We start from the raw sequence: 25,026 nt of genomic DNA, 5'->3' as shown, positions 1-25,026 counted from the left end.
TCAATGTCCAGTCTGGTCACCAAAACGTGAGGGAGACATTTCATCTGTAGATGTGGGCCAGAGAAGAATTGCCCAACTCAACCTCAACAAAGACCGACGAGAGATTAGAAACTTGGGATTGATAGCCTTATAAAGGTATAAAACTGGGATTAATTTGAATCCTAGAATTTTCTTCCATTCCGATTGAGGGCACAGTTCAAAGGAAAAAGAAGTTTGATAGAAAACAGGGTGTTTTTTACTTTATAACATAAACATCTATATGATGCATTCTAGGTAGACTGGAAGGGGAATGAATTCTGAAATTATTTAAGTGTATTTTTTCTGGATGGGTTGGATCAAATAACCTTTTCACCTGAACCTTTCCCATGCAATCTCCTACAAGGAGGAAAGTTACTGAACAAATTCCCAGATGTCTGCTAATGAACTTTTAACGTAAAGAATAAAAAAATTCTTAAACAAGAGAAATGGACTATATTATTCCAGATAAAAAGGTTCAAAAGATCATGAGAGCAACACAAAATTATTCTTATAATCGCTATTCTTTTACCCCAGCCACATCTTTATAGGACACATACAAATTCAGAAAGATAAAATCATTTACCATATCTACCTTATATTCTAATATTCAGGATAAGTATGTGAACCAACTGGAAAACTGTGGTCAGAAAACACCATGATCCAAAGTAAATAACAGGTTGTTAATAGCTGATTCTGTGGATTTCTCAACTACCCACCCAGAAGCTTATCACACCATGTGCCATCTGGGTTCACCGAAATTCTGTCTTTCTCACGAGGATTTCCAATTTCCACATTTGAAGAACTGCCCTTGGAATTCTTTCCAAAAGTCACACCCACCCAAGATGGCTTCAACAAGAATCCATCTCCAGGGTTTCGAGATTCCTTTCCTCTGGATCACTGCGTACACTTGAACTTCCTCATCCAAACACACTTTCACATCTTTGGCCATGCCAAGCGGAACACCACTGCTCCACAAGGCTTGGAGCACTGATTCACCAACCTTGGGCTGCCTTTGTGGATCTTCAAGAGTTCACTCAAGCCCACTTTGCTTCAAGTATGCTCCCCACATCTCTTTCTTCAACTTGGAACCTTTTTGTCTGCTCCTGCCATTTATTTTGACTCAATGGGTTCTACCTCTGATCCCTGTCTTTGCCCCTTCCTGGGACTTTCCTCTGGGACCTCTTCCTGTCCCACTCCCTGGTTGGAAGCCATTTTCTTGGTCTGAGACTTTCTTTCTGTCCCCTCTGGGACACGTTCTCTCAAAATGGCGGCCCTGCTCTGTTCACGTAACCTATAGTTTCATGCTGTTTCACTTCGCTTCCTTCTGCACATGTGCACATGGCTGGTTTCTGGTCTGGAGGTGTGAAAATGAACAAAATGCCCATTTCCCGGCCGACACTTGTTTGGAAGTCCTTGGCCCGCTGGGAAGTTTCCAACTGCTGATCTAAAACTGAGGTAAGTTTTTTGACTTTCATCACAAGCCCCGGAAAACACTTGCGTGACTTTTTGTAGTCATCGCCAGATCCAAGTCAGGCTAAGAATTGAGTAATGCCTTACAAAACAGTACCAGAAGCTTGTAAATACCTTTATATTCAAAAGAATTTTTAAAAGAAAATTAAGGTAACAACTTTTGACTTTTATTAATGTGAAGACCATTGCCTATGGCTGACAAATTGCATTCCTGAAACTGCTTGCTTAAGTGATGGGGTCTGTAGTGCTAACCTAGATGGGAAGTACAGATTCTGTATTGATGGTAAAACTCATCCATAGTCCAGAATCCATGCAGTCCATAGTCCAGAATTCATGTTCTGAAAGATTTTAAGTATAGCAATCTGCACACGTATTGAATCAAAAACTCATGCAGTGAAATCATTAGATATTCTGACCTGGGATGCATTCAGTGAGAGAGGACTGCTTTACTCTGAGAGATGATCAACATGGATCACCACAAAGTGGCACAGAGCCCAGGCTATTATACTTAGCCTGTTGTCAAGTCAGTAAAGTTTGAAAATGCACTATTGTACCCTCTCTCAAATTGAAATCTTCTGAAGGAGTTGGAATTGATTGGACTAGTTATGCGTTCAACCGTGAACGGCATCAGCTAGGTTAATGATGAGGCAATTGGATTATTTTGGTTCATTACAATTCTTAATTACGTGCATCGCCAAAGCAGAAGCATTATCCTGCCAATCTGCAGCAACTCTGACTCAAACTTAGTTTCACAGAAATTTGTTTCTGCATCTGAATTGTCTTAAAATAATTGCACTACAGTTGGGCTTAGGCAGAATCATAGTCCAGAAATTCTGGATATTTAATGCAAGGAAGAATATAGATCAAGATGGGTTTACCTGATCCCAAGGGATGTAGAATTACACCTTCAATTTCCCCAACAGAACATTGGCTCATGTTCTACTAAGTTTAAGATTCCTGCCTGCTTTTTTCACATGTTAATTGCCCAGCTTCCTAATTGCCAGCTACTGCTTAAACATAATATATATTCAGAATAAATTTATAAGCCCAAGTAATCTTCAAGTCTCAATTAATGTTGACCTGCTCAATTTATGTAGCTTGAGCCACTAGTGGAAACAGTCCAGTCTGAGAGAGTTACCTGCTTGCTGAGGCTCAACCCAGTTTCTTTTTGGTTGGAAAGATGTCCAGCACGAAAGCTATAGATTTTATGAAAAAGTTGAGCTTGGAAGAATCAGAGAGAAATGTGAGAGGATCTGGAGAGAACGTCCGGTTGATGTGAGCCTGTGAGACAACTGACTTGATAAGGGAGGGGAAGAATAAAGGGCAATGTAATGAATGAGTAATTGGTCAATCTTGATGACAAAGAAATTATCAGAGTGGAATTACAATTTATATTTTTTAATTCTCAAGGGTATTTCAGTCTTGTCCGTGAGTGTAATCTATCTTTGTGTACATTTCACTCGCTGAATGAATTTTCAAGCCTTTGGATTTACGTGAATTGGGTTAAACCGATACTTTGCATATAACTTTATAAGGAGCAACTTCGAGGGAGTGAGGAAAGACTTCAACTAAAACTAACTGCAGAATAGAATTCAAGAAAACCTATTGAGAATAAATTAAAAACCTTTTAAAGACATAATACTGAGTATGTAAAATAAATACGTACCAAGGTCAAGGAAGCCTCAACGAAGCAAATGTGACTAAGTGAATTAACCAAACAAAATGAGGCAAAACAAAGAAAGGAGGCAAAAACCCTGTAGGGAAAACATGATAGAAAGCATTGCAAAGACTACAGTGACCTGCAACACAAAATGCATTCTAGTCACAGAGGAATTGGAAATGCTGTACATCCATTGTATGAATCGCTTCCAGTATGGAGAAATAACGAAATCCCTTAAGGATACAGATGCATTTATTCTGTGAATGAACAACCTTACAAAGTGGTTATTTTTTGTAGGTAAGCAATATCCATGTCATTGGAATGCACAAAAGTGTTCCAAAAGAAACCCGGGGATAGATGGGGCGGCATGGTGCCACAGCGGTCCTGCCTCACAGCGCCAAGGACCCGGGTTTGATTCCCGGCTTGGGTCACTGTGTGGAGCCTGCACGCTCTCCCCGTGTCTGCGTGGGTTTCCTCTGGCTGCTCCGGTTTCCTCCCACAGTCCAAAAGATGTGATAGTTAGGTGCTTTGGTCATGCTAAATTTGTACCCGACCGGGCGCTGGAGTGTGGCGACTTGGAGATTTTCACAGTAACTTAATTGCAGTGTTAATGTAAGCTTACTTGTGACACTAATAAATATACTTTAACTTAAACTTTAAACTTTTATTTGACACTTCTGAAAAATATGGATCATGTGAGGAAGTTGGTGGAAAACAAGAGATTTGGAACCATCTTTAAAAGATGACGAGATCCAGGTGAATGGAGACCCTCTGGTCTTGCATAATTAACTGGCAAAATAATGAAATCGAACAGCATTAACAAACTGGAGGAACAAATGTATGAAAAATAACAGTGAACTTGAGTTTGGAAGACCCAAAAGGACTTCCATATGTCTACCATTGGCTCATGTGATGTGTGTTTGCAGAGATCTTCTCGCACAGTTCCCTATTTTGGCTGTGTTCCTGTTGAGAAATAGTCGGCAAAGGCCGCATACTTTGCCACGGTTTGTGAAGGTTGCTGGGAGAGTGATCCTTTGACTGTTTTGATATGTTTACTAAGAAGGATGAGAGGGGATCTGATCGAGGTATATAAAATTTTAAAAGGGGTTGATAAAGTAAATGTAGACCAAATGTTTCCTCTTATGGGGCAATCTTGAACAAGAGGTCACAGGTATAGGTTGAGAGGCGGTAGATTTAAAACTGAGATGAGGATGAACTACTTCTCACGGAGGGTGGTGAATTTATGGAACTCGCTACCCCATAGTGTGGTGGAGTCTGAATCATTGAATGGTTTAAGGAGAGAGATATATTTCTAATAAAAAAGGGATTAAGGGATATGGGGAACAGGTGGATTTGAGACCAGGGAGAGATCAGCCATGATCTGATTAAATGGCAGAGCAGGCTCGAAGCACTGAATTTGCCTACTTCTGCTCCAAATTCCCATGTTCCTAAGGGTATTAAATTTATTTATTAATGTCACAAGTAAGCTTACACTAACACTGCAATGAAGTTACTGTGAAAATCCCCTAGCCGCTACACACCGGTGCCTGTTTGGGTACACTGAGGGAGAATTTAGCATGGCCAATGCACCTAACCAGCACGTCTTTTGGAGTGTGGGAGGAAACCAGAGCATCCAGAGGAAAGCCACGCAGACACGGGAGAACATGCAAACTCCACACAGACAGTGACCCAAGCCAGGAATCGAACCTGGGTCCCTGGTGCTGTGAGGCAGCAGTGCCGCCCTAACAGGAGTCTCAGAGCAGGCCAGCTACAGATAATGTGTTGTACTGAGCCATCGGAAGAAATAATGACAGGGTCCTTTGCGCTTTCATTTTTTTTTAAAAAATGCTTTGGATCTCCATATTCCTCAACATCAAAAATGAAATCCTTCTCCAAGATGCTACTTTTCTTGCACATTTCACCACAGTAGATTTATTATACCTGGGTTTATTGCTCCTAAACTGACTGTATCCTTTTTCTTTCTTGCTTTTCTTAGCTCCAGTATCATGCCGGTCTGGCTTCCAGTCTGTTAAACCAACAGTCTCTGAAACGTTCGGCTATGCAAATGGGTGTATCCGCGAAACGTCGGCCTAAGGTTCAGCCTACCACACTTGCTCTGCCGCCTCAGTAAGTTTGCATTTCAAACCATTCATTGCAGACGGGTTTATGTCTAGAATCTGGCTCATTTTCTAGCTGGCTAGCCATATCATTGAGATGTTGCGAACCTAAACTGTATTCAATTTGCACACAACACTGTCTTGCTGTCAGGGTTTGTTCTTCTCTGGAATGATAATCGGGCAGCCTCATTGTAAAACAAGGAAAAACGTTATGGGGATTGATGGGTTATTTTGTAAGTTTCGAAGGATATTTCCATTTTTCATTTCTCCTGGCAACCTGTTGTACACTGAAAAGAAAAACTTGCAAAGAGGTTTTAACACATTGAAGCATGCCTAGGCAAAGAGCAGTGAGCAACAATGCTTCAAGTATACAATTTATCAGTAATCCCGGAGTGATATTAATTTCCGTTTTGTTTTAAAGAAGGAGACATTTAATTATCACTTTCTGAAAATCTTGCCTTAAAACTACATGTTACAGATGCTTGGGACTAGAGATGATGCATTGAAGTATGAGCTCCCAAGGCTCAATGTTGAAGCATTCACCCTTGACAAAACTTCTTTCATTCAAAAGCGCTAATATGATTTTCTCTGAACACCAGAGGCTCAAATTGTTCTGCATTGCTTCTAATTAGTGAGCAGCATAAACTAGTAATGCTGATATGAAGTTGTTGCAGTGAGGTATTCTGAAGCCATAGGGTCACAATGAAGAATATTTCTAATGTAGCTCTAAAAGTTAAATGCCCAAGGTAGTTCCTGAAATGTGTTTTTCATATTATCTGCAAATAAATTTGCAAGTCCTCTTTAACTATCATGATGGTATAGAAAGTAATGCATTTTATAAACTGATCACTACTTGTGATAGTCTCCTTTACTATTTTAATCCTCCACAAATATGGTCTTTTTCATATCGCATATAGTTAGAACCATAGAAAATTACAGCTCAGCAACAGGCCTTTTGGCCCTTCTTGTCTGTGCGGAACCATTTTTTTGCCTAGTCCCACTGATCTGCACTTGGACCATATCCCTCCACACCCCTCTCATCCATGAACCCGTCCAAGTTTTTCTTAAATGTTAAAACATGTTAAATGTTAAAAGTTTTCTTAAATGTTAAAAGCATTTACCACTTTATCCAGCAGCTCATTCCATACTCCCACCACTCTCTGCGTGAAGAAGCCCCCCCTAATATTCCCTTTAAACTTTTCTCCTTTCACCCTTAACCCATGCCCTCTGGTTTTTTTTCTCCCCCAGCCTCAGTGGAAAGAACCTGCTTGCATTCACTCTATCTATACCCATCAAAATCTTGTACACCTCTATCAAATCTCCCCTCATTCTTCTACGCTCCAGGGAATAAAGTCCCAACCTATTCAATCTCTCTCTGTAACTCAGCTTCTCAAGTCCCGGCAATATCCTTGTGAACCTTTTCTGCACTCTTTCAACCTTATTTGCATCCTTCCTGTGACTAGGTGACCAAAACTGTACACAATACTCTAAATTCGGCCTCACCAATGCCTTATATAACCTTACCATAACACTCCAACTTTTATACTCGATACTCCGATTTATAAAGGCCAATGTACCAATTTACGACCCTATCCACCTGTACCTGTATTCCCAGATCCCTCTGTTCAACTGCACTCTTCAGAGTCCTACCATTTACCCTGTACGTTATTCTTTGGTTTGTCCTTCCAAAGTGCAATATCTCTCACTTATCTGCGTTAAATTCCATTTGCCATTTTTCAGCCCATTTTTCTAGTTGGTCCAAATCCCTCTGCAAGCTTTGAAAACCTTCCTCACTGTCCACTACACCTCCAATCTTTGTATCATCAGCAAATTTGCTGATCCAATTTACCACATTATCATCCAGATCATTGATATAGATGACAAACAACAATGGACCCAACACCGATCCCTGTGGCACACCACTAGTCACAGGCCTCCACTCAGAGAAGCAATCCTCCACAACCACTCTCTGGCTTCTTCCATTGATGTGGAGATGCCGGCGTTGGACTGGGGTAAACACAGTAAGAAGTTTAACAACACCAGGTTAACCAGGTAAACACAGTAAGAAGTTTAACAACACCAGGTGAAAGTCCAACAGGTTTATTTGGTAGCAAAAGCCACACAAGCTTTCGGAGCTCCAAGCCCCTTCTTCACCTGAAGAAGGGGCTTGGAGCTCCGAAAGCTTGTGTGGCTTTTGCTACCAAATAAACCTGTTGGACTTCAACCTGGTGTTGTTAAACTTCTTACTGTGTTTCTTCCATTGAGCCAGTGTCTAATCCAATTTACTACATCTCCATGTATACCCAGCAACTGAACCTTCCTAACTAACCTCCCATGAGGGACCTTGTCAAAGGCCTTGCTGAAATCCAGGTAGACAACATCCACTGCCTTCCCTTCATCCACTTTCCTGGTAACCTCCTCGAAAAACTCTAATAGATTGGTCAAACATGACCTACCACGCACAAAGCCATGTTGACTCTCCCTAATAAGTCCCTGTCTATCCAAATATTTGTAGATCCTATCCCTTACCACACCTTCCAATAACTTGCCCACCACCGACGTCAAACTTACTGGCCTATAATTTCCCGGATTTCTTTTGGAACCTTTTTAAACAACGGAACAACATGAGCCACCCTCCAATCATCCGGCACCTCCCCTGTGAATACTGACATTTTAAATATGTTCAACGCTAGCTTCCCTCAAGGTCCGTGGGAATACCCTGTCCGGTCCTGGGGATTTATCCACTCTGATTTGCCTCAAGACAGCAAGGACCTCCTCCCCTTTAATCTGTAAAGGTTCCATGACCTCCCTACCTGTTTGCCCTATTTCCGTAGACTCCATGCCCGTTTCCTCAGTAAATACGGATGCAAAAAAACCATTTCGTATCTCCCCCATCTCTTTTGGTTCCATACACAGTCTACCACTCTGGTCTTCAAGAGGACCAATTTTATCCCTCACTCTCCTTTCGCTCCTAACATACCTACAGAAGCTCTTTGGATTTTCCTTCACTCTGTCTGCCAAAGCAAGCTCATGTCTTCTTTTAGTCCTCCTGATTTCCCTCTTAAGTAGCTTCTTGCACTTTTTATACTCCTTGAGCATCTGATCTGTTCCTTGCTGCCTGTACATTTCATACAACTCTCTCTCCCTCTTAATCAGTGTTACAATTGGTATGTTATTTGTGTCTTCCACTGTGAAGACCAACGCAAAATACCTGTTCAATGCCTCAGTCATTTTCTCATTTCCAGTTATTACACTCCCTTCTCATCCTCTAAAGGACCAATGTTTACTTTAGCCACTCTTTTGCGTTTTATGTATTTATAGAAACTTTTGCTATCTGTTTTTTTTAATTCTGAGCTAGTTTACTCTCATAATCCATCTTGCCTTTCTTTATAGCTTTTTTCATGGCTTTCTGTTGACCTTTAAAGATTTCCCAATCCTCTAGGTTCCCACTAATCTTTGCCACTTTGTATGCATTTTCTTTCAGTTTGATACCCTCCTTTATTTCCTTAGATATCCATGGCTGATTATCTCTTTTTTGATAGTTCTTCTTTATCACTGGTGTATACTTATGCTGAGCACTGTGAAAGATCACTTTGAAAGTCCTCCACTGTTCCTCATTTGTCCCACTACAAAGTTTTTGCTCCCAGTTTACCTTAGCCAATGCCCCCCTCATCCCTTTGTAGTCTTCTTTGTTTAAGCACAAGACACTGGTATTGGATTTTACCTTCTCACGCTCCATCTGTATTTTAAATTCAACCATACTGTGATCGGTTACATGGGTTACATCCTTACTGAAGTGGAATTAATGCATGGCCTTGGTACTTTCACTGCCCAACAAAAGCAGGATCATTTACAAGGTATTTTTGGAGCTAGAGGCTTATCAGTTGGTCACCGAGGAAAGTTTAGATAAATTATGAAAATTTATGGATAACATTTATGTGAAAGACGATCTATTAAATGCATATGAGGCATGGTCAGACTTTGATAAATTTAGAAAGACGGACGGTTATTCAATAGAGGAATATATCATGGAATTTAACAGACTATGTACAAGATTAATAGTCGCTTGGTAATACGGAACTTGAGTATTGCTGAAAAAAGACATTTTGCCGAAGCTTTTTGTCTTGCAGGACAATTGTATCGCAAGAATACTGAAGTTGGGGAAACAACAGCTTTATAATGTATGAGAAGAAAATGCAAGTGATGTCCATAGTTTGACTAGAACAAGGTCTATAGAACAATTGGGGAACGCCACTCGATCTCTAAATTCTTCGGATCAGGAAGTTTTGGTGGCCATAAACAAAGTAGAACAAAGAACAGTACAGCACTGGTACATGCCCTTGGGCCCACCAAGTCTGTGCTGACACAGATGCCTCTCTCATCTAATATTTTCTTGCCTCTACGTGGTCCATAATCCCTCTATTCCCTGCCTATTCGTGTATCTATCCAGATGCCTTTTGAACATTGTTATAGGGTCTGCTTCCATCACCACCTCCAGCAGCACGTTCCAGGCATTCGCCACCCTGTGTGTGAAAAACTTGCCGCTTACATCGTCTCTTTTAAATTTTACCCCCCCTCACTCTATGTCCCCAAGTAATTGACCCCTCGACCCTGGGAAAAAGACTCTGACTATCCACTCTATTCAAGCCCGTCATAATCTTGTAAACCTCTATCAGATCACCCTCATTGTCCAACGGTCCAATGAAAACAATTCAGATTTGTTCAACCTTTCTTCATAGTCCATATCCTCCAAACCAGGCAACATCCTGGTAAATCTCTTCTGCACCCTTTCCAATGCATTAACATCCTTCTGGTAGTGTGGCGATCAGAATTGTACACAATACTCCAAATGTGGCCTAACCAAAGCCTTATACAGCTGCAACATGATTTTCTAATTCCTATGCTCAATACCCTGACCAATGAAGGCCAGCATGCCATACACCTTCTTAACCACCTTGTCCACCTGATTGTCACCTTCAGGGAACTGTGGATCTGCACACCTAGATCCCTCTGTATGCTAATATTTCTAAGGGCTCTACCATTTACTGTATACTTTCCTTCTGCAGTAGACCTTCCAAATCGCATCACCTCACATTTGTCTGGGTTAAATTCCATCTGCCATCTTTCGGCCCAGGTCTCCAGCCGATTTGCTGTATCCTCTGACAATCCTCGTCACTATCCGCTACTCCCCCAATTTTTGTATCGTCTGCAAATTTACTAATCAGGCCACCTACATTTTCCTCCAAATCATTTATAAGGCCCCAGCACTGATTCTTGTGGAACACTGCTTGTCACAGATCTCCAGTTCAAAAAAGTACCTTTCCACTGCTACTTGCTGCTTTCTATGCCCAAGCCAGTTTTGCATCCACCTTAGCAGCTCACCTTGGATCCATATGACTTCACCTTCTGTATCAGCCTGCCATGAGGAACCTTATCAAAGGGTTTATTAAAGCCCATGTGTACAACATCTATTGCCCTGCCCTGGTCAATTTTTCTTGTCTCTTCCTCAAAGATCACAATCAGGTTTGTGAAGCATGATCTACCCTTCACAAAACCATACTACCTATCGCTTATAAGCCTATTCTCTTCCAGATGTGAGTACATCCTGTCCCTAAGAATCTTATCCAGTAATTTCCCCCGGATTGTCTCTTCTGCCCTTCTTAAACAGAGGAATAATATTTATTACTCTCCAATCCTCTGGTACCTCGCCCATGACGAAAGAGGATACAAAGATTTTGGCCAAGGCCTCAGCAATTTCTTCCCTTGCCTCTCTCAGCATTCTGGGATAGACCCTCCCTATCTGACTCTGGGGATTTGTCCACCTTGATGTTTTTCAAAACCTTCAATAATAAGTTGAGAATAATCTTGAATCAATGATCTGTTATAATTCAGGTCAGAAACTCCAAAATATTTTATGAAATCCGCCTGGATCATAAGTTTTGCAATTTGAATTTGGCTAGGGTAAGCATGAGATGTTTCACTTCAGGTATGATTCAACCGACCCATTAGGGACCGGTATGGTGGCACAGTGGTTAGCACTGCTGCCTCACAGCGCCAGGGACCCGGGTTCGATTCCCGGGTTGAATCACTGTCTGTGTGGAGTTTGCACATTCTCCCTGTGTCTGCGTGGGTTTCCTCCAGGTGCTCCGATTTCCTCCCACAGTCCAAAGATGTGTGGGTTAAGTGGATTGGTCATGCTAAATTGTTCCTTAATGTGAGGGGGACTAGCTAGGGTAAATGCATGCAGTTATGGGGATAGGGCCTGGGTGGGATTGTGGTCGGTGTAGACTCGATGATTCTATGATTTATCAAACAAAGTTTATTTAAGAATACAGTTAACATATAGCAATTACTTTTATTAATTACAAACAAGGAACAAGCAGCCATGATATTGTATAACCCTTGACAAATATATGAAATGCTCCAACCAAACAAACCACCTTTTTAAAAAAAAAACCCTTGCCATAGGTTTAACACAAAAAATACGAATGCTCACATGATGCTAGAACTTAACCCTTTAGTTGGAGAATTGAAACTCTGACTTCCCAGCCTTGTAACTTCCAGCAGTCCTCGAGGTAGAGATGGTGCCACTGCTGGCATCTAGCATTTAACCAGCGAACCACTGCAAGAGACAGAATTCTCACTCCAGGAAGGCAAGAAGACCTGCTTCCAGCTAGCAAGCAGAATTTATAATACCAGTGAGAGAAAGAGAGAGAACCTGTCTGCAATTTGACAACTGGATAGCTTCTGACCCTGAGCGAAAACTGAAAGTGAACTCTTGGATGCTTCTGGGGAGGAACCACCTGACTTTGACTTGTCAATCAATCTTCCCCCTAACAATTCACAAGGTTGTAAAATCCCGGACACTGCACGAAGTCCAGAGTAAAAAAAATAAACAAAACCCCATTTAAACCATTGAAGCAGCAATAAACATTCCTCTAAGCAGACAGGTCGGCAACAATGAAAAAAACCAAAGCTGCTAAACTGCAGAGAACATGATTAAAAATACATTTCTTAAAGGCACACTAGAGTCACAGATTATACCTAGAAGCTGTTATTCGTATCCTGATCAATCATTCCAGGACTTCACTGAAAGATGACCCTGCATCAAATGAAGAAACTGAACAGTTAAGAAGTTTGACTGGACAGTTAAACTGGCTATGCACTCGAGACCCGATGTCTGATATGGCATATTGGAACCTTAGTAGTCAGATGAAACACGCCACAGTTGAGATTCTGAGGGCAAATAAAGCCTATAAAGAAATTGTATTTTGTGGAATGCATTCTCAATTTTCTAGCCTTGTGTAACCTCAAAGATATGAAATTAATCTTTTTTAGTGATGCTTTCTATGCCAGTATTCTAGATGGGTATTAGATTACAACTGGATTTATCATGTTCTTGATAGGTGAAAATGGAAAATGTTGTTGTCCCTTGTCCTGGGAAGCTAAGAAAATAAATAGAGGGGTTTAAAATACCCTAATTGCAGAAACACTGGTGCCAGTGTAAGTTACAGATATGGGATTGTACTTGTCTAACATTTTGAAGGAATTCCACTACAACCAGCATTCTGAGAAAGGTTTGATGGCAGAGATCAGTAATGCTACAGTTTGTTCATAAACCAAACAAGATAAGATTTGTCTTGATTTGTACTGCACCATCTAGCTTGGCTCCATTTAACAAAAGCCACTCATACTTTAGATTAAGATCCTCAACAGAGGATTTTCCATTGTGACAGCACTTTCATCAGGTGGCTATTTATCAGATTCTTGAAGGTTAATCAGTTGCTGGGACCAACTCCAGACTTTTCCACATTTGTCTTATAATGTGTGGAACTTTTCAGCTCGAGTCTAAACTTCATTTACAATGTCTATGCAGTGAGATCAACAGAAAATTAGAAACACCCTGGTTTCTAATAGCTGTTTTCCTGATCCACAGTTCTTGGCAACCAGTTGGATGATCTATCTGAACCTCCTCTTGAGGTCCCCAGCATCAGAGGCCAGTCTTCAGCCAATTCAATTCACTCAAAGATATCAAGAAATGGCTGAAGGCTCTGGACACTGCAAAGGCTTTTGCCTCTAACAACGTTCCAGCAATAGCACTGAAGGCTTGTGTTCCAGAGCTAGCCCTGCCCACAGCCAAACTGTTACAGTACAGCTGCAATGCTGACATCTACCTAGTAGTGTAGAAAATTGACTAGATATGTCCTGCCTACAAAAAAGACAAATCTAACCCAGCCCATTACCACCCCATCAATCTACTCTTGATCTGCAGTGATGGATGGAGCCATTGACAGTGCTATTAAATGGTACTTGCACTGCAATAACATGCTCACTGGTGCTCCGTTTGGGTTCTGTCAGGACCACTCGGCTCCTGACCCCATTACAACCCTGATCCAAACATGGACTAAGAACTAAACTCGAGTGAGGTGTAGTGACTGTCCTTGACATCAAGGCTGTATTTAACCAAGTGTGGTATCCAGGATCCCTCGCAAAACTGGAGTCAATGGGAACAGGGGGATAGCTTCACTGGTTAGTCATACTTTGCACAAAGGAAGATAGCTGTGGTTATTGGTGGTCAATCATCTTGGCCCTGAGACATTGCTGCAGGAGTTCCTCAAGCTAGTATCCTTGGTCCAACCATCTTCAGCTGCTTTGTCAATGATCTTCCCTCCACTATAAGATCACAGTGGGACTGTTCGCTGGTGATGACAGTGTTCAGCACCATTTGCGACTCCTCAGGTAGTGAAGCAGACATGGCCATATGCAGTAAGACCTGGACAATATTCGGGTTTGGTCTGATAAGTGACAATACAAGTGCCAGACAATGACCTTCTCCAAGAAGAGAGAATCTAAGCATCACTGCTTGACATTCAATGACATTACCATCGCTGTATCTCCCACTATCAACCTCCTGGGGGTTACCATTGACAAAGAAACTGAATTGGACCCACCTTCTAAAAACTGTAGCTACTAGAGCAGGTCAGAGGCTGGGAATTCTGTACTGAGTAAATCGCCTCATGACTTGTCAATGGCTGGCCACCATCTGCAAGACATAAATCGGGACTGAGATAGAATACTCTGCACTTGCCTGAATTGAGTTTTATTTCACTCATTCTTGGGACGTAGGCTTCGCTGGCTATGTCAGCATTTATTGCCCATCCCCTAATTACCCTTTAAGGTGGCGGTGTGCGGTCCATGTGCTATAGGAACAATCGAGTTGCTTTATCCTGAATGGTGTTGGGTTTCTTGAATGTTATTGGAGCTGCACTCCACCAATCACCCTTACCATTCACTCCCTCTGCCACTGTGCCCTCTGCCACCAATGCACTGTGGCAGCACTGATACTCACCAAAGCTCCTTCAACTGCATCTTCCAAACCTGCTACCTCTACCACCTAGAAGGACAAAGGCAGCAGATAAGTGGGAACGCCACCATCTTAATGTTTCCCTCCAAGCTGCACGCCATCTTGAATTGAAACTATATTGCCATTCCTTTGCTGGGTCAAAGTCCTAGAACTCTCTCCCTAACAGCAGTCTGGGTATTCCTACAATGCACGGACTGCAGTGGTTAAAGAAGCTAGCTCAGCAGCACCTTCTCGAGGGCAGTTAGGGATGGACAAAAATGCTGGTCTAACCAGTGGCACCTGCATCTCATGAATGAAAAAATAAATTAAGTTCTTTGCCTCTGTCTTCTGAACTCAGGGCTTACATATATCAACTTGGTTGCTGGTTGTCTTTCATTGAGGGTTACCATAGATTTCTTCCTCTAGCTCCATGCTAGGTAAACTTTCCAACCTCTTCTCCCTTCATGAACTATCTCCAAACTGAGCTTTCACCTGCATTCTGCATGGTGAACATTACAGTTAATATTTTCTTTGTTTAAGCTGCAGATCTGGCTAACATTTATCTCTTTGGCTCCTTTGTTCAACAGAGTCACGTTTTAAACCCCATGTTCTTCATTTTTAAAGCTGCTTATTTCTGCCTCTGACTATCTGTCTCTGCCTATACCTCAGCCTCTATGCTGCCGAGAATCATACCTGTGTTTTTAACTATTTCAACATTCTCCTTGTTCACCTTGATTCATTCACTTTCCATAAACTTAATTATCCAGAGTGAGACTCTGTGTATCCTATTCAACATGCAGCTCTGTGCATCACTGCATACATTGATGCAGAAATATAAAATCCCCATTCTCAAATCCTGCCATGACTGAGCAACCCCCCAATAGTCCAGCTTCTTCAAGAATTGCTCTCATCCTGTACCAGTTGGTCATCTGACTCTGCCCTGCCCTGTGAACCCTGTCTTTCTTTTACCCCAACATTGGTAGCAGAGCTTTTAGCTCTGAGATGTGTTCTTTTGAATGTATTTGTTAACCTGTTTTTCACCATGCTCTTTATGTTCTTAAAAAAAAGTGTTCTCAAAACTCACCTTCAGTCATTTCTCCTTTGCCTTGGCTCAATACCTATTACATTTATGTAGCTTTATAAAGTACCAGGGGTGCATCGTAGATTAAAAATAGCTGTAGGTTCTTATCCTTCTTTTCAAGTCCCTCCAAGGCTTTGATTCTCCTTATTTCTAGTCTCTCCTAATCCCAGAACCCTCTCAGATATCTGTTCTCTAATTCTGGACTCTTGTGTATTCACAATTATAATTGCTCCACCGTTAGTGGCTGTGCTGGCAGTTATCTAAGGCCCCAAGCTCTGGAATTCCCTCCCTACACCACACTGCCTCACTAAGTCACCTTCTTCCTTGAAGACACTCCTTAAAACTTATCTCTTTGATCAAAATTTTGGTCATCTGATGTAATACTCCTTGCATGTCTTGGTGTCATGTTTTATAATGCTCCTGTGAAGCACCTTAGGATGTTTCATTACATCAAAGGCTTAGTATAAATACAAGTTGTTGTATTGTCTGCAACAGAGCTTGGATTGTAGTATTTGTGCTCGGCAAGTGTCTTAAGATTTGCTCTGTCTGTCTATTGATCTAAGTGTATTTATTATTGTCACAAGCAGGCTTATATTAACACTGCAATGAAGTTACTGTGAAAATCCCCTAGCCGCCACACTTTGGCACCTATTCGGGTACACTGAAGGAGAATTTAGCATGGCCAATCCACCTAACCCGCACATCTTTGGACTGTGGGAGGAAACTGGAGCACCCGAAGGAAACCCATGCTGACACGGAGAGAATGTGCAAACTCCACACAGACAGTGACCCAAACCGGGAATTGAACCCAGGTCCCCGGCGCTGTAAGGCAGCAGTGCTAACCACTGTGCCACTGCGTCGCCGCCCTATGGTGCTGCCATCCATGGCAATCCATCCATTGCAGACCCGCCCCCCCCCTGGATATCATGGGGTGTTGGTGTATCCCCTGAACTGTGGTAAATGAAAATGTGTACAATGTTTCTGAAGCCATTAAACTTCAAGGTTGTAACCCATTTGACCGACAGGCACTTTTGTCATGTAACAAATTCCTGTGGTCACCAGTGTCAGCACCAATCTTCTTTCTGTACAAATGCATCCTGATTTGACCACATGGAGAATGGTGCAAATTGTCACTGCTGTTTATTTCTAATGTATTAGTTTTGTCCATCCAGTGGGAATTGAGTCAGCCATTTCAGCACAGCTGAACCACAACTGCTCGATAATGATTTTGTTTGGCCCAAGCAGAATTTTAAACACAGAATTTGCTGAGTCAGTAAGTAAACTGATTTATCTATCATTTAATAAAATTTCAAATCCTTTCACCAACAAGATTCTCTTTACTTGCTGCTTGTATTTAAAACAAAAATCTAACTGTGGTAGAAGTACCATTTTTGCATCAGAATTTAGAAGGTAAACTCTTCAAACATACATTTGTATTCATGGAATCTAAGTACCAGGAATTGTTTGACATTTCCATTTGTAAAATTTAAATTCTATTGTGCCATACACACTTGAATAACTCCACAGATGGTGTTAAATTCAGAATAAACATGTTTTTGTTTCAGAAAATGGCTAAATTGGGGAATCAAGATGAAATCAATTATACAAATAGTCACTTGGTAGTGCACTTGGGGGCGGCACAGTGGTTAGCGCTGCTGCTTCACAGCGCCAGGGTCCTGGGTTCGATTCCTGGCTTGGGTCACTGTCTGTGTGCAGTTTGCACCTTCTCCCCGTGTCTGCGTGGGTTTCCTCCCACAGTCTGAAAGACGTGCTGGTTAAGGTGCATTGACCCAAACAGGCGCCGGAGTGTGGCGACTAGGGGAATTTCACAGTAACTTCATTGCAGTGTTAATGTAAGCCTTACTTGTGACTAATAAATCAACTTTTTTATTGTTGAAAAAAGATAGGTGCCAAAGCTTTTTTCAGCAATGTTACTATTATATAAATATATTTTAATTTATAAACTTATCTGTCAAAATTGTATTATTTAGTTCCATTGCGCGCACATTTCCTCTTATCAGATGAAAAGTGAAGTAAATCCATCATAATTATTTAATCAAGATATTGATTCTCTGGCAGTCAGATGAAAAGCTGAATCTTAGCTGCTGATATTTTTATTACGGTTTTCAGATTAACCGTGTAGATGGGATCATTCAGTATTTAATGTGCTGTACCATGTGGCCTGTGTTTTAATGGGGCTAACCTAACCGCTGTTTAGTTCAACCCCTTTATCATTTTGGATTAATCACTGTTCTACTAATTACTGTTGGCCAATAACGGAACATGCTGCAGGCATCACATTGTTGTTACAGCTTTGTGCATACTCTGACCAGAATATAATGCTTAGAGCTATGATGTGAGAAGTATGGCCAGTGGGAAAGCAGGTTTTTGGGACACATTGATTCTGGTTAAGTGCAGGAATTGTAAATGGAAGGACTTAGTTTATGTCATCCAAGTACCAATCTAACTCAGTGGATTAGTGCCAGACCAGCCTCCATTGGTAAAATGATGAAAATGTTTAGAATATTCTAAACAAATGCAATCATTTTTTAAATGTTCTCATCCTTTCCCTGTTTATGCAACACTAAAGCTGCCCGCAACTTCCATTTAACTGTAAAATCACCTATAAACCCAGGAGAATTGTAATCCTTGCCCCGTCTATAACAGGTTGTTATAGTACTGTGGAGGAAGTTTGACATTCTATCTCAGGGCAACAATTATACAAGATCTAATTAGAGGTTATCTCCTGTAACAGTGCACTCATTCACTCTACATCAAATTTGGGCTATGTGCTCCACAATAATAAAAACAAAGTGCTGGAAAACTCAGCAAGTCTGGCAACATCCGCGGAGAGAGAAACAGCATTAATGTTTGAAGTCCAATATGACTCTTCTTTAGAATCAACAACTTGTATTTATGTAGCAGCTTTAGCACAGCAAATTGTCTCCAGGTGCGTCATAGGTGTGCATTCGGACAAATTTTGATGGCAAATCACATGAGATGTTGGTGACCAAATGTTTGATCAAATAGATGTTTTTTTTAAGGAGCAGCTCTGAAAGAAGGAGGGAGGTGCACGGAGCTTCAGGGAGGGAATTCTGGATTTGGAGGACTGAAACCAGTATACCAACGATGGAGCATTAAAAATTGTAGAAAGTCGCAGCATAGGCTCTTTGGCCAATCTGTGCTGATATCAATGCTCTGACTGTATTGCTTTTGTTTAAACCATTTAAATTTATTAAAGTAATGTTTATTTATTAGCCACAAATAGGCTTACATTAACACTGCAGTGAAGTTACTGTGAAAATCCCCCTAGTTGCCACACTCTGGCGCTTGTTTGGGTACACTGAAGGAGAATTTTAGCATAGCCAATGCACCTAACCTGCACATCTTTGGACAGTGGGAAGAAACCGGAGCACCCGGAGAAAACCCACGCAGACACGGGGGGAATGTGCAAATTCCACACAGACAGTGACCCAAGCCGGGAATTGAACCCGGGTCCCTGGTGCTGTGAGGCAGCAGTGCTAACCACTGTGCCACCATGCTGCCCATTAATATCTGTTTGTAACACATCATCAATCATGCTTACAATATTAGTCTTATTCTTAACTGTCCCGATAAACTTTTCTCTTATCTGGTTAACTATCAGCAAATCCTGGAAAATGCACGTCTCCCTGGACTTGTCAGTTTTGAAAGGTTTCATCTGAAATTAAAACTAATATTGCAGAAGAATATTCATCTGCAGCTTTATGGTAATGACTTTTTATAAGTATGTATTACATTTTTGTCCTCAAATCTTTTGAACTTTAGCATACATAAACTGACTCCATTTAATTTCCACATCCTGTTTATCAAAATTCTTTGCATATCAAAGCCAGCAAATAAGTCATTTGCCCACAGCCCACAAAGGAAGAGCAAATTCAGATAAGTAACTTCACCTGGGATGTCCTGTTGGGTAAAATGGTGTAGGAAGCAAAATTTTCCACTGCAGTGTCCAAAGCTTCCTGTTAAGTTCTCGTGATGCAGTAAACTTCATGAAGGGAGGCGATGGCCCCAGTGGTATTATCACTAAACTATTAATCCAGAAACTCAGCCAATGTTCTGGGGACCCGGGTTTGAATACTGTCACGGCAGATGGTGGAAGTTGAATTCAATAAAAATAAATCTGGAATTAAGAATTAACTGATGACCATGAAACCGTTGTCGATTGTTGGAAAAACCCACTAATGATTAGCATTGCTGCCTCACAGTGCCAGGGACCTGGGTTCGATTCCCGGCTTGGGTCACTGTCTGTGCGGAGTTTGCACATTCTCCCTGTGTCTGTGTTTGTTTCCTCCAGGTGCTCCGGCATCCTCCCACATTCAGAAAGACAGTGCATTGACCCAAACAAGCGCCGGGCTGTGGCGACTAAGGGAATTTCACAATAACTTCATTGCAGTGTTAATGTAAGCCTTACTTGTGACTAATAAATAAACTTGAACTTTCCTTTTAGGGAAGGAAACCTGCTGTCCTTTCCTGGTCTGGCCTTCATGTGACTCCAAAGCCACAGCAACTGTCCTCGGGCAATTAGGGATAGGCAACAAATGTTGACCAACCAGTGACGCCCATGTTCCACGAATGAATAAAAAAAATCCAAAGCAGCTCGTGTGGAATAATTAGTTCAGTTCAGTTAAGAGAAGTTAACTGTTAAATCCTCTTTACAGATTTGTAAAGCTACTCGCAAGCTTTTGGTAATTATATTTGTTAAAAGTGTTTTTGGTCTCTTGAGTATCGTTTGAGTTTTCAAAACCCTGTTCTTAAGCGTTCATAAATACATGCAAGTACATCCAGTAATAGTTTACACAAAAGGCTTCCCTGATGCCATTAATCTGTAGTACATGTGCTTCTCTGCAGTTTTATTTTTCCCCTTAGTGTAGTGATTAAATGTCACAACTGTTTGACATAATGTGAACACACTAGAGGAGTTCAATAAAAATGCCAACACATTTTTTGAGTTTATCAAGGAAAGCCATTTTAAACTGAACTTGTTCTACAGGGAATTTACTAAAGATTACAAATTAAACCAATCCAATTGAACAAACCAATGTAATAATGCAAGATGTTACTGCACTTCCATTTTATCTATAGCCTTTTGCCTTCCTGTCTTTCAATCACTGGGTGAATCGGCTTTCCCAGAGATTAGCAGGCAGCTCATCAACTGCCTTTCTGTTAGGCACTAGTTGATATGTGCAAAATTTATATACATTAGTTGCTAATGTTGCCACTCTTTCCTCCAGTCAGACAGGTGAAATGAGGACCTGCAATGAATGTGTAATTCTGTGCTGTGGTTTGGCTGGTTGGTGCACCAGAAGATGGTGCTTTCTCATATTTTTTACATATTTCCCTGAACTTTCATAAGACAAGAATTTCATTCTTGGCAAACCTGTCCTCTAATTGATTATTGCTGGGTTTTCTACCAGTGTATTATTCGTCGCACTTCCCATGCTGCCGTTCTATAATTATTTTGTTTATTTTCCTACTTCATTGATTATGTAATTATTATCCATTACCTTATTGATTATGTAAGTTGCCTTTTTAATGGAGATGTAAACTACAGCATAATTTGTAGAATAAATTGAATTGATTTCTAACTTAGCGACTGCTGATGTTGGAAATAGAGACCAACAATGGACTAATACAGAAGTTAAGCTTTCTGTAGCTGCAATAACACTTGGTGAAATGCCATGACTTGCAATGTTAGCTTGGAATATGCAGTAGTTTAGATCAAACAGTGAACCTCACAAATGGCTTTCCTGTCCCAAGTGTAAGATGATAGAAACTTTAGATTTTATGGATGTTCTTGATTTTCAAATTTTATCTTTATCTACACCTTCAAGTTCAGATTGTCAGTATCTCAAATTTTGTTTTGATAATTTAGTATTTCATGTAAATTCCATGTTATGTTCCTTTCTTGCTACTTGTAATGTAGGTTTTGCTGAAATCTGACTTTCACTATGCCAAGTGATTTCAACAGCTCCAATATCTCACCAATCTTTATTTTCACAGTAACGTCCACTCTAGTTAATGGCTTTGAACCATTCTTCATTATCAAAACTAACTGCATATACTGAATGACCAAAAGCCATCAAAACGTGGTAATATTAAAAACCCAGAATTAGTTGGAGGAATTTGAGTTTTTACATGGAAAAATTTATATGCCTGGACAATTTTGATAGTGGGTGTTATGAACAGGAGGGAGTTTAATTTAAACAGCACTAATTTCCCCACTCACTGCCTGTCCATGTATAGGAAGGTGGTTTTCGATTTGCTTTCCCTTTATAACAGTGATGTATTTCCAACCCCTCAATTTTCTTGTGGTCCCTCGCAGCAAACTTGAGGTAGGATTGTGAAGTTGTACGAACTAAGGAATAGCATGATGGGAAAATTGGTCAGCTATTTGGTACAATATAAGAATGGCTGACCAAAGCTATTTCAAAATGCCAGACCCCTGTAAGACTTGATAAGGCCGACTCCGCATAACTTAAGGCTGTATGAATAAGACAAGATAAGGTCAGGGATGACGGAGTCGCCGACCTTTTTCTGTTCCATCAAAGGACAAGATAAGGGTATGAATGTTGAGACAAAGAGTTCTAGGAGGTCAGCAAGTTATGACATGAATAATGACATTGCTTATGATTCTATTACTAATCAAATTCCTGAATATGCTCTGGTCACACAAACTGATAATGATTATGTATAAATACTGAACTGATTTCTTTGTGTAATTGTGGACTTGAGGAGGAATTAGCAAGTTATACCAACTGCTCTCTGAACTCAAGTTGTCAGCCAATACGGAATGCAGTCTTTCGTAAATAAAGGCTAGTTATTTTGTCAAAATGAATGTTGTTGAGTCTATCACAGTCAAGAAGCAGGAAAGTTTCCACTTCAACGGGATTAGTTCAAAAACATAGGAGAAGACTCGCAATGTTGTCTCCTTTGCATTCATACAATGAAAGTAGGTTAGAGAAAAGAAAGATTTACAGTGCAAAGACTGCCAAGTTCCAGAATCAAAGTCCAGTGAGGTATTCCTTCATGGAGGTCAGTGAGCTAAATCCAATGCTGGATAATTCACTTTTCCAGTGGTGTTGATTTCACACGTGTGATGTTACTGTACCGTTTTGAAATGTATCTTTTTAATATTATGTTCTCTGCAGTTTATAAGCCAGCCTTTTGTTTTCGTTGTGGCACCAGCTGCCTGCTTAGATGTTCTTTTATTGCTGCTTAAATGGTTTTAAAAAGGGCTTTGTTTATTTTTACTCTGGGCCTCATGCAGTGTCTGACCCTGAATTATTGGAGAAAGATTGATTGACAAATCAAAGTCAGATGGTTCCTCCACACAGGAATCCAAGGATTCACTTTCGGTTTTAGGTATTTTTACTTCATGCTGGATGCAGTGTTCTGTCTCTCCCTCTCCCTGGTGTTTTGAGAAGTAGTTCTAACTTCAAGCTTGTCTGTGTGTGTGCATCAAGAAAGCTGCCAAATCCAACCAAAGGACTAAGTTCCAGCATTATATGAGCATCCTTGTTTTCTGTGTTAAATCTGTTTGTTTATGGGATTTGTTTGGTTGGAACAGTGTTTAGCTGTTAAGGCTATACAATATCATGGTTGCTTTTTTTTGTAATGGGTAAAAGTTATTGCTAATTTTCTCTCTATATGTTAACTGTATTCTTAAATAAGTTTTATTTGGTAAAAGCTCCCTCGTGGATCATTTGAATCCTACCTGAAGTGAAGCAGTATTATGCAATCATCAGTGAACATCCCATCTCTTACCTTGTAATGGAAGGAAGGTCATTGTTGGAGCAGTTGAAGATGGTTGGCTTAGGGCACCACCCTGAGGAATTTTTCCAGTGATATCCAGGGATTGAGATTGGCTGCCAACAACCACAACCATTTTCCTTTTCTGCTAGGTATGATCCCAATCAGTGGATAGACCCCTGATTGCCATTGGCTTTGATTTTACCAGTGTTCCTTGATGCTGCGCGCAGTCAGATGCTGCCTTGATGTTGAGAACAATCACTTTTACCTCACCTCTGGAGTTCAGCTCTTTTGTCCATGTTTGAACCAAGGCTGTAGTGAGGTCAGGAGCTGTGTGACCCAAACAGAACCCAAACCGAACATCTGTGAACAGGTTGTTTCTGTGTAAGTGATAGCACTGTTGATAATCCCTCCCATTGCTTTGCTTATGATTGAGAGGAGGCTGATGGGATGGTAATAGGTGTGATTGGTTTGGATTTGTCCTACTTTTTGTGGACAAGACATAGCTGGGCAATGGTTCACGTTGTCAGATAGCTGTACGGAACTGCTTGGCTAGACGTGCAGCCAGTTCTGGAGCACAAGTCTTCAGTACTGTTGTCAAGGCCCAGGAGTATCCAGTGCCTTTAGCCGTTTCTTGATATCACGTGGAATGAATCACATTGGCTGAAGACTGACATCTGTGATGAAGGGGACCTCCAGGGATGGCCGAGATGGATCATCCATTCAGCACCTCTGGCTGAAGATAATTGGCAAATGCTTCAGCCTGATCTTTGGCAATGATGGCTGCTCCCCCATCATTGAGGGTGCAGATATTTGTGGAGCCTCCTCCAATAGTGAGTTGTTCAATTGTCCACCACTATTCAGAACTGGATGTGGCAGGACTGTGGTACATGGATCAGTTGGCTCTGTCTATCATATGCTGCTTCAGCTGCATGTCTGTAGCCCTGTATTGTAGCTTCACCAGGTTGACACTGCCTGTTGCTGCTCTCGGCGTGCCCTCCTGCAAATTTATTTTAACCAAGGTTAATCCCTTAGCTTGAGGGTAACAGTTGAAGGGATTTGCAGATTAAATTGTGGTTGAGTATGATTCTTCTGCTGCAGATGGCCTGGAGTACCGCATGGATACCCAGTTTTGAGCTGCTAGTATTGATTGAAATCTATCTAGATGGCATGCCAAACAACTCACTTTAAGGAGATACTCAGTGTGAAGGGACTTCGCCTTCACAAGGACTGTGCGATGGTCACTCTGCCAATACTGTCCTGGATAAACTCATCTTTGACAAGTAGAATGGTGAGAACAAGCTTTAGTGGGTTTTTCCCTCCCCATCATCCCGGTATCTAAGAAAAACCAAGCAGCATGCCTTGATGACTATCAGCTGGTGGCTCTGACATCCATCTTTATGAAGTGCTTCGAAAGGTTAGTCATGGCACAAATCAATTCCAGCCTCCTGGAATTGATTGACTACCTAGATCCATTTATAGTTCGCCATCGCCGCAAAAGGTCCACACCAGATGCCATTTCCCTGGCCCTGCACTCAACCCTGGA

At 41.2% G+C, this 25,026-nt stretch overlaps 1 protein-coding gene across 1 annotated transcript in view; it reads left to right on the top strand.

Moving 5' to 3' along the window:
- med27 (mediator complex subunit 27) overlaps positions 1 to 25,026 on the top strand; it is a 251,803-nt gene that overhangs the window by 96,049 nt on the left and 130,728 nt on the right. Inside the window, exon 3 of the mRNA XM_078226371.1 lies at positions 5,145 to 5,275. Within this exon, the coding sequence (XP_078082497.1) occupies positions 5,145 to 5,275 (131 nt within the window). The remainder of the gene's footprint in view (positions 1 to 5,144; positions 5,276 to 25,026) is intronic.

This window comes from Mustelus asterias, chromosome 13 (assembly GCF_964213995.1).
Source record: "Mustelus asterias chromosome 13, sMusAst1.hap1.1, whole genome shotgun sequence".
Classification (NCBI taxonomy): domain Eukaryota; kingdom Metazoa; phylum Chordata; class Chondrichthyes; order Carcharhiniformes; family Triakidae; genus Mustelus; species Mustelus asterias.
This window is presented reverse-complemented; position numbering and strand designations above follow the sequence as displayed.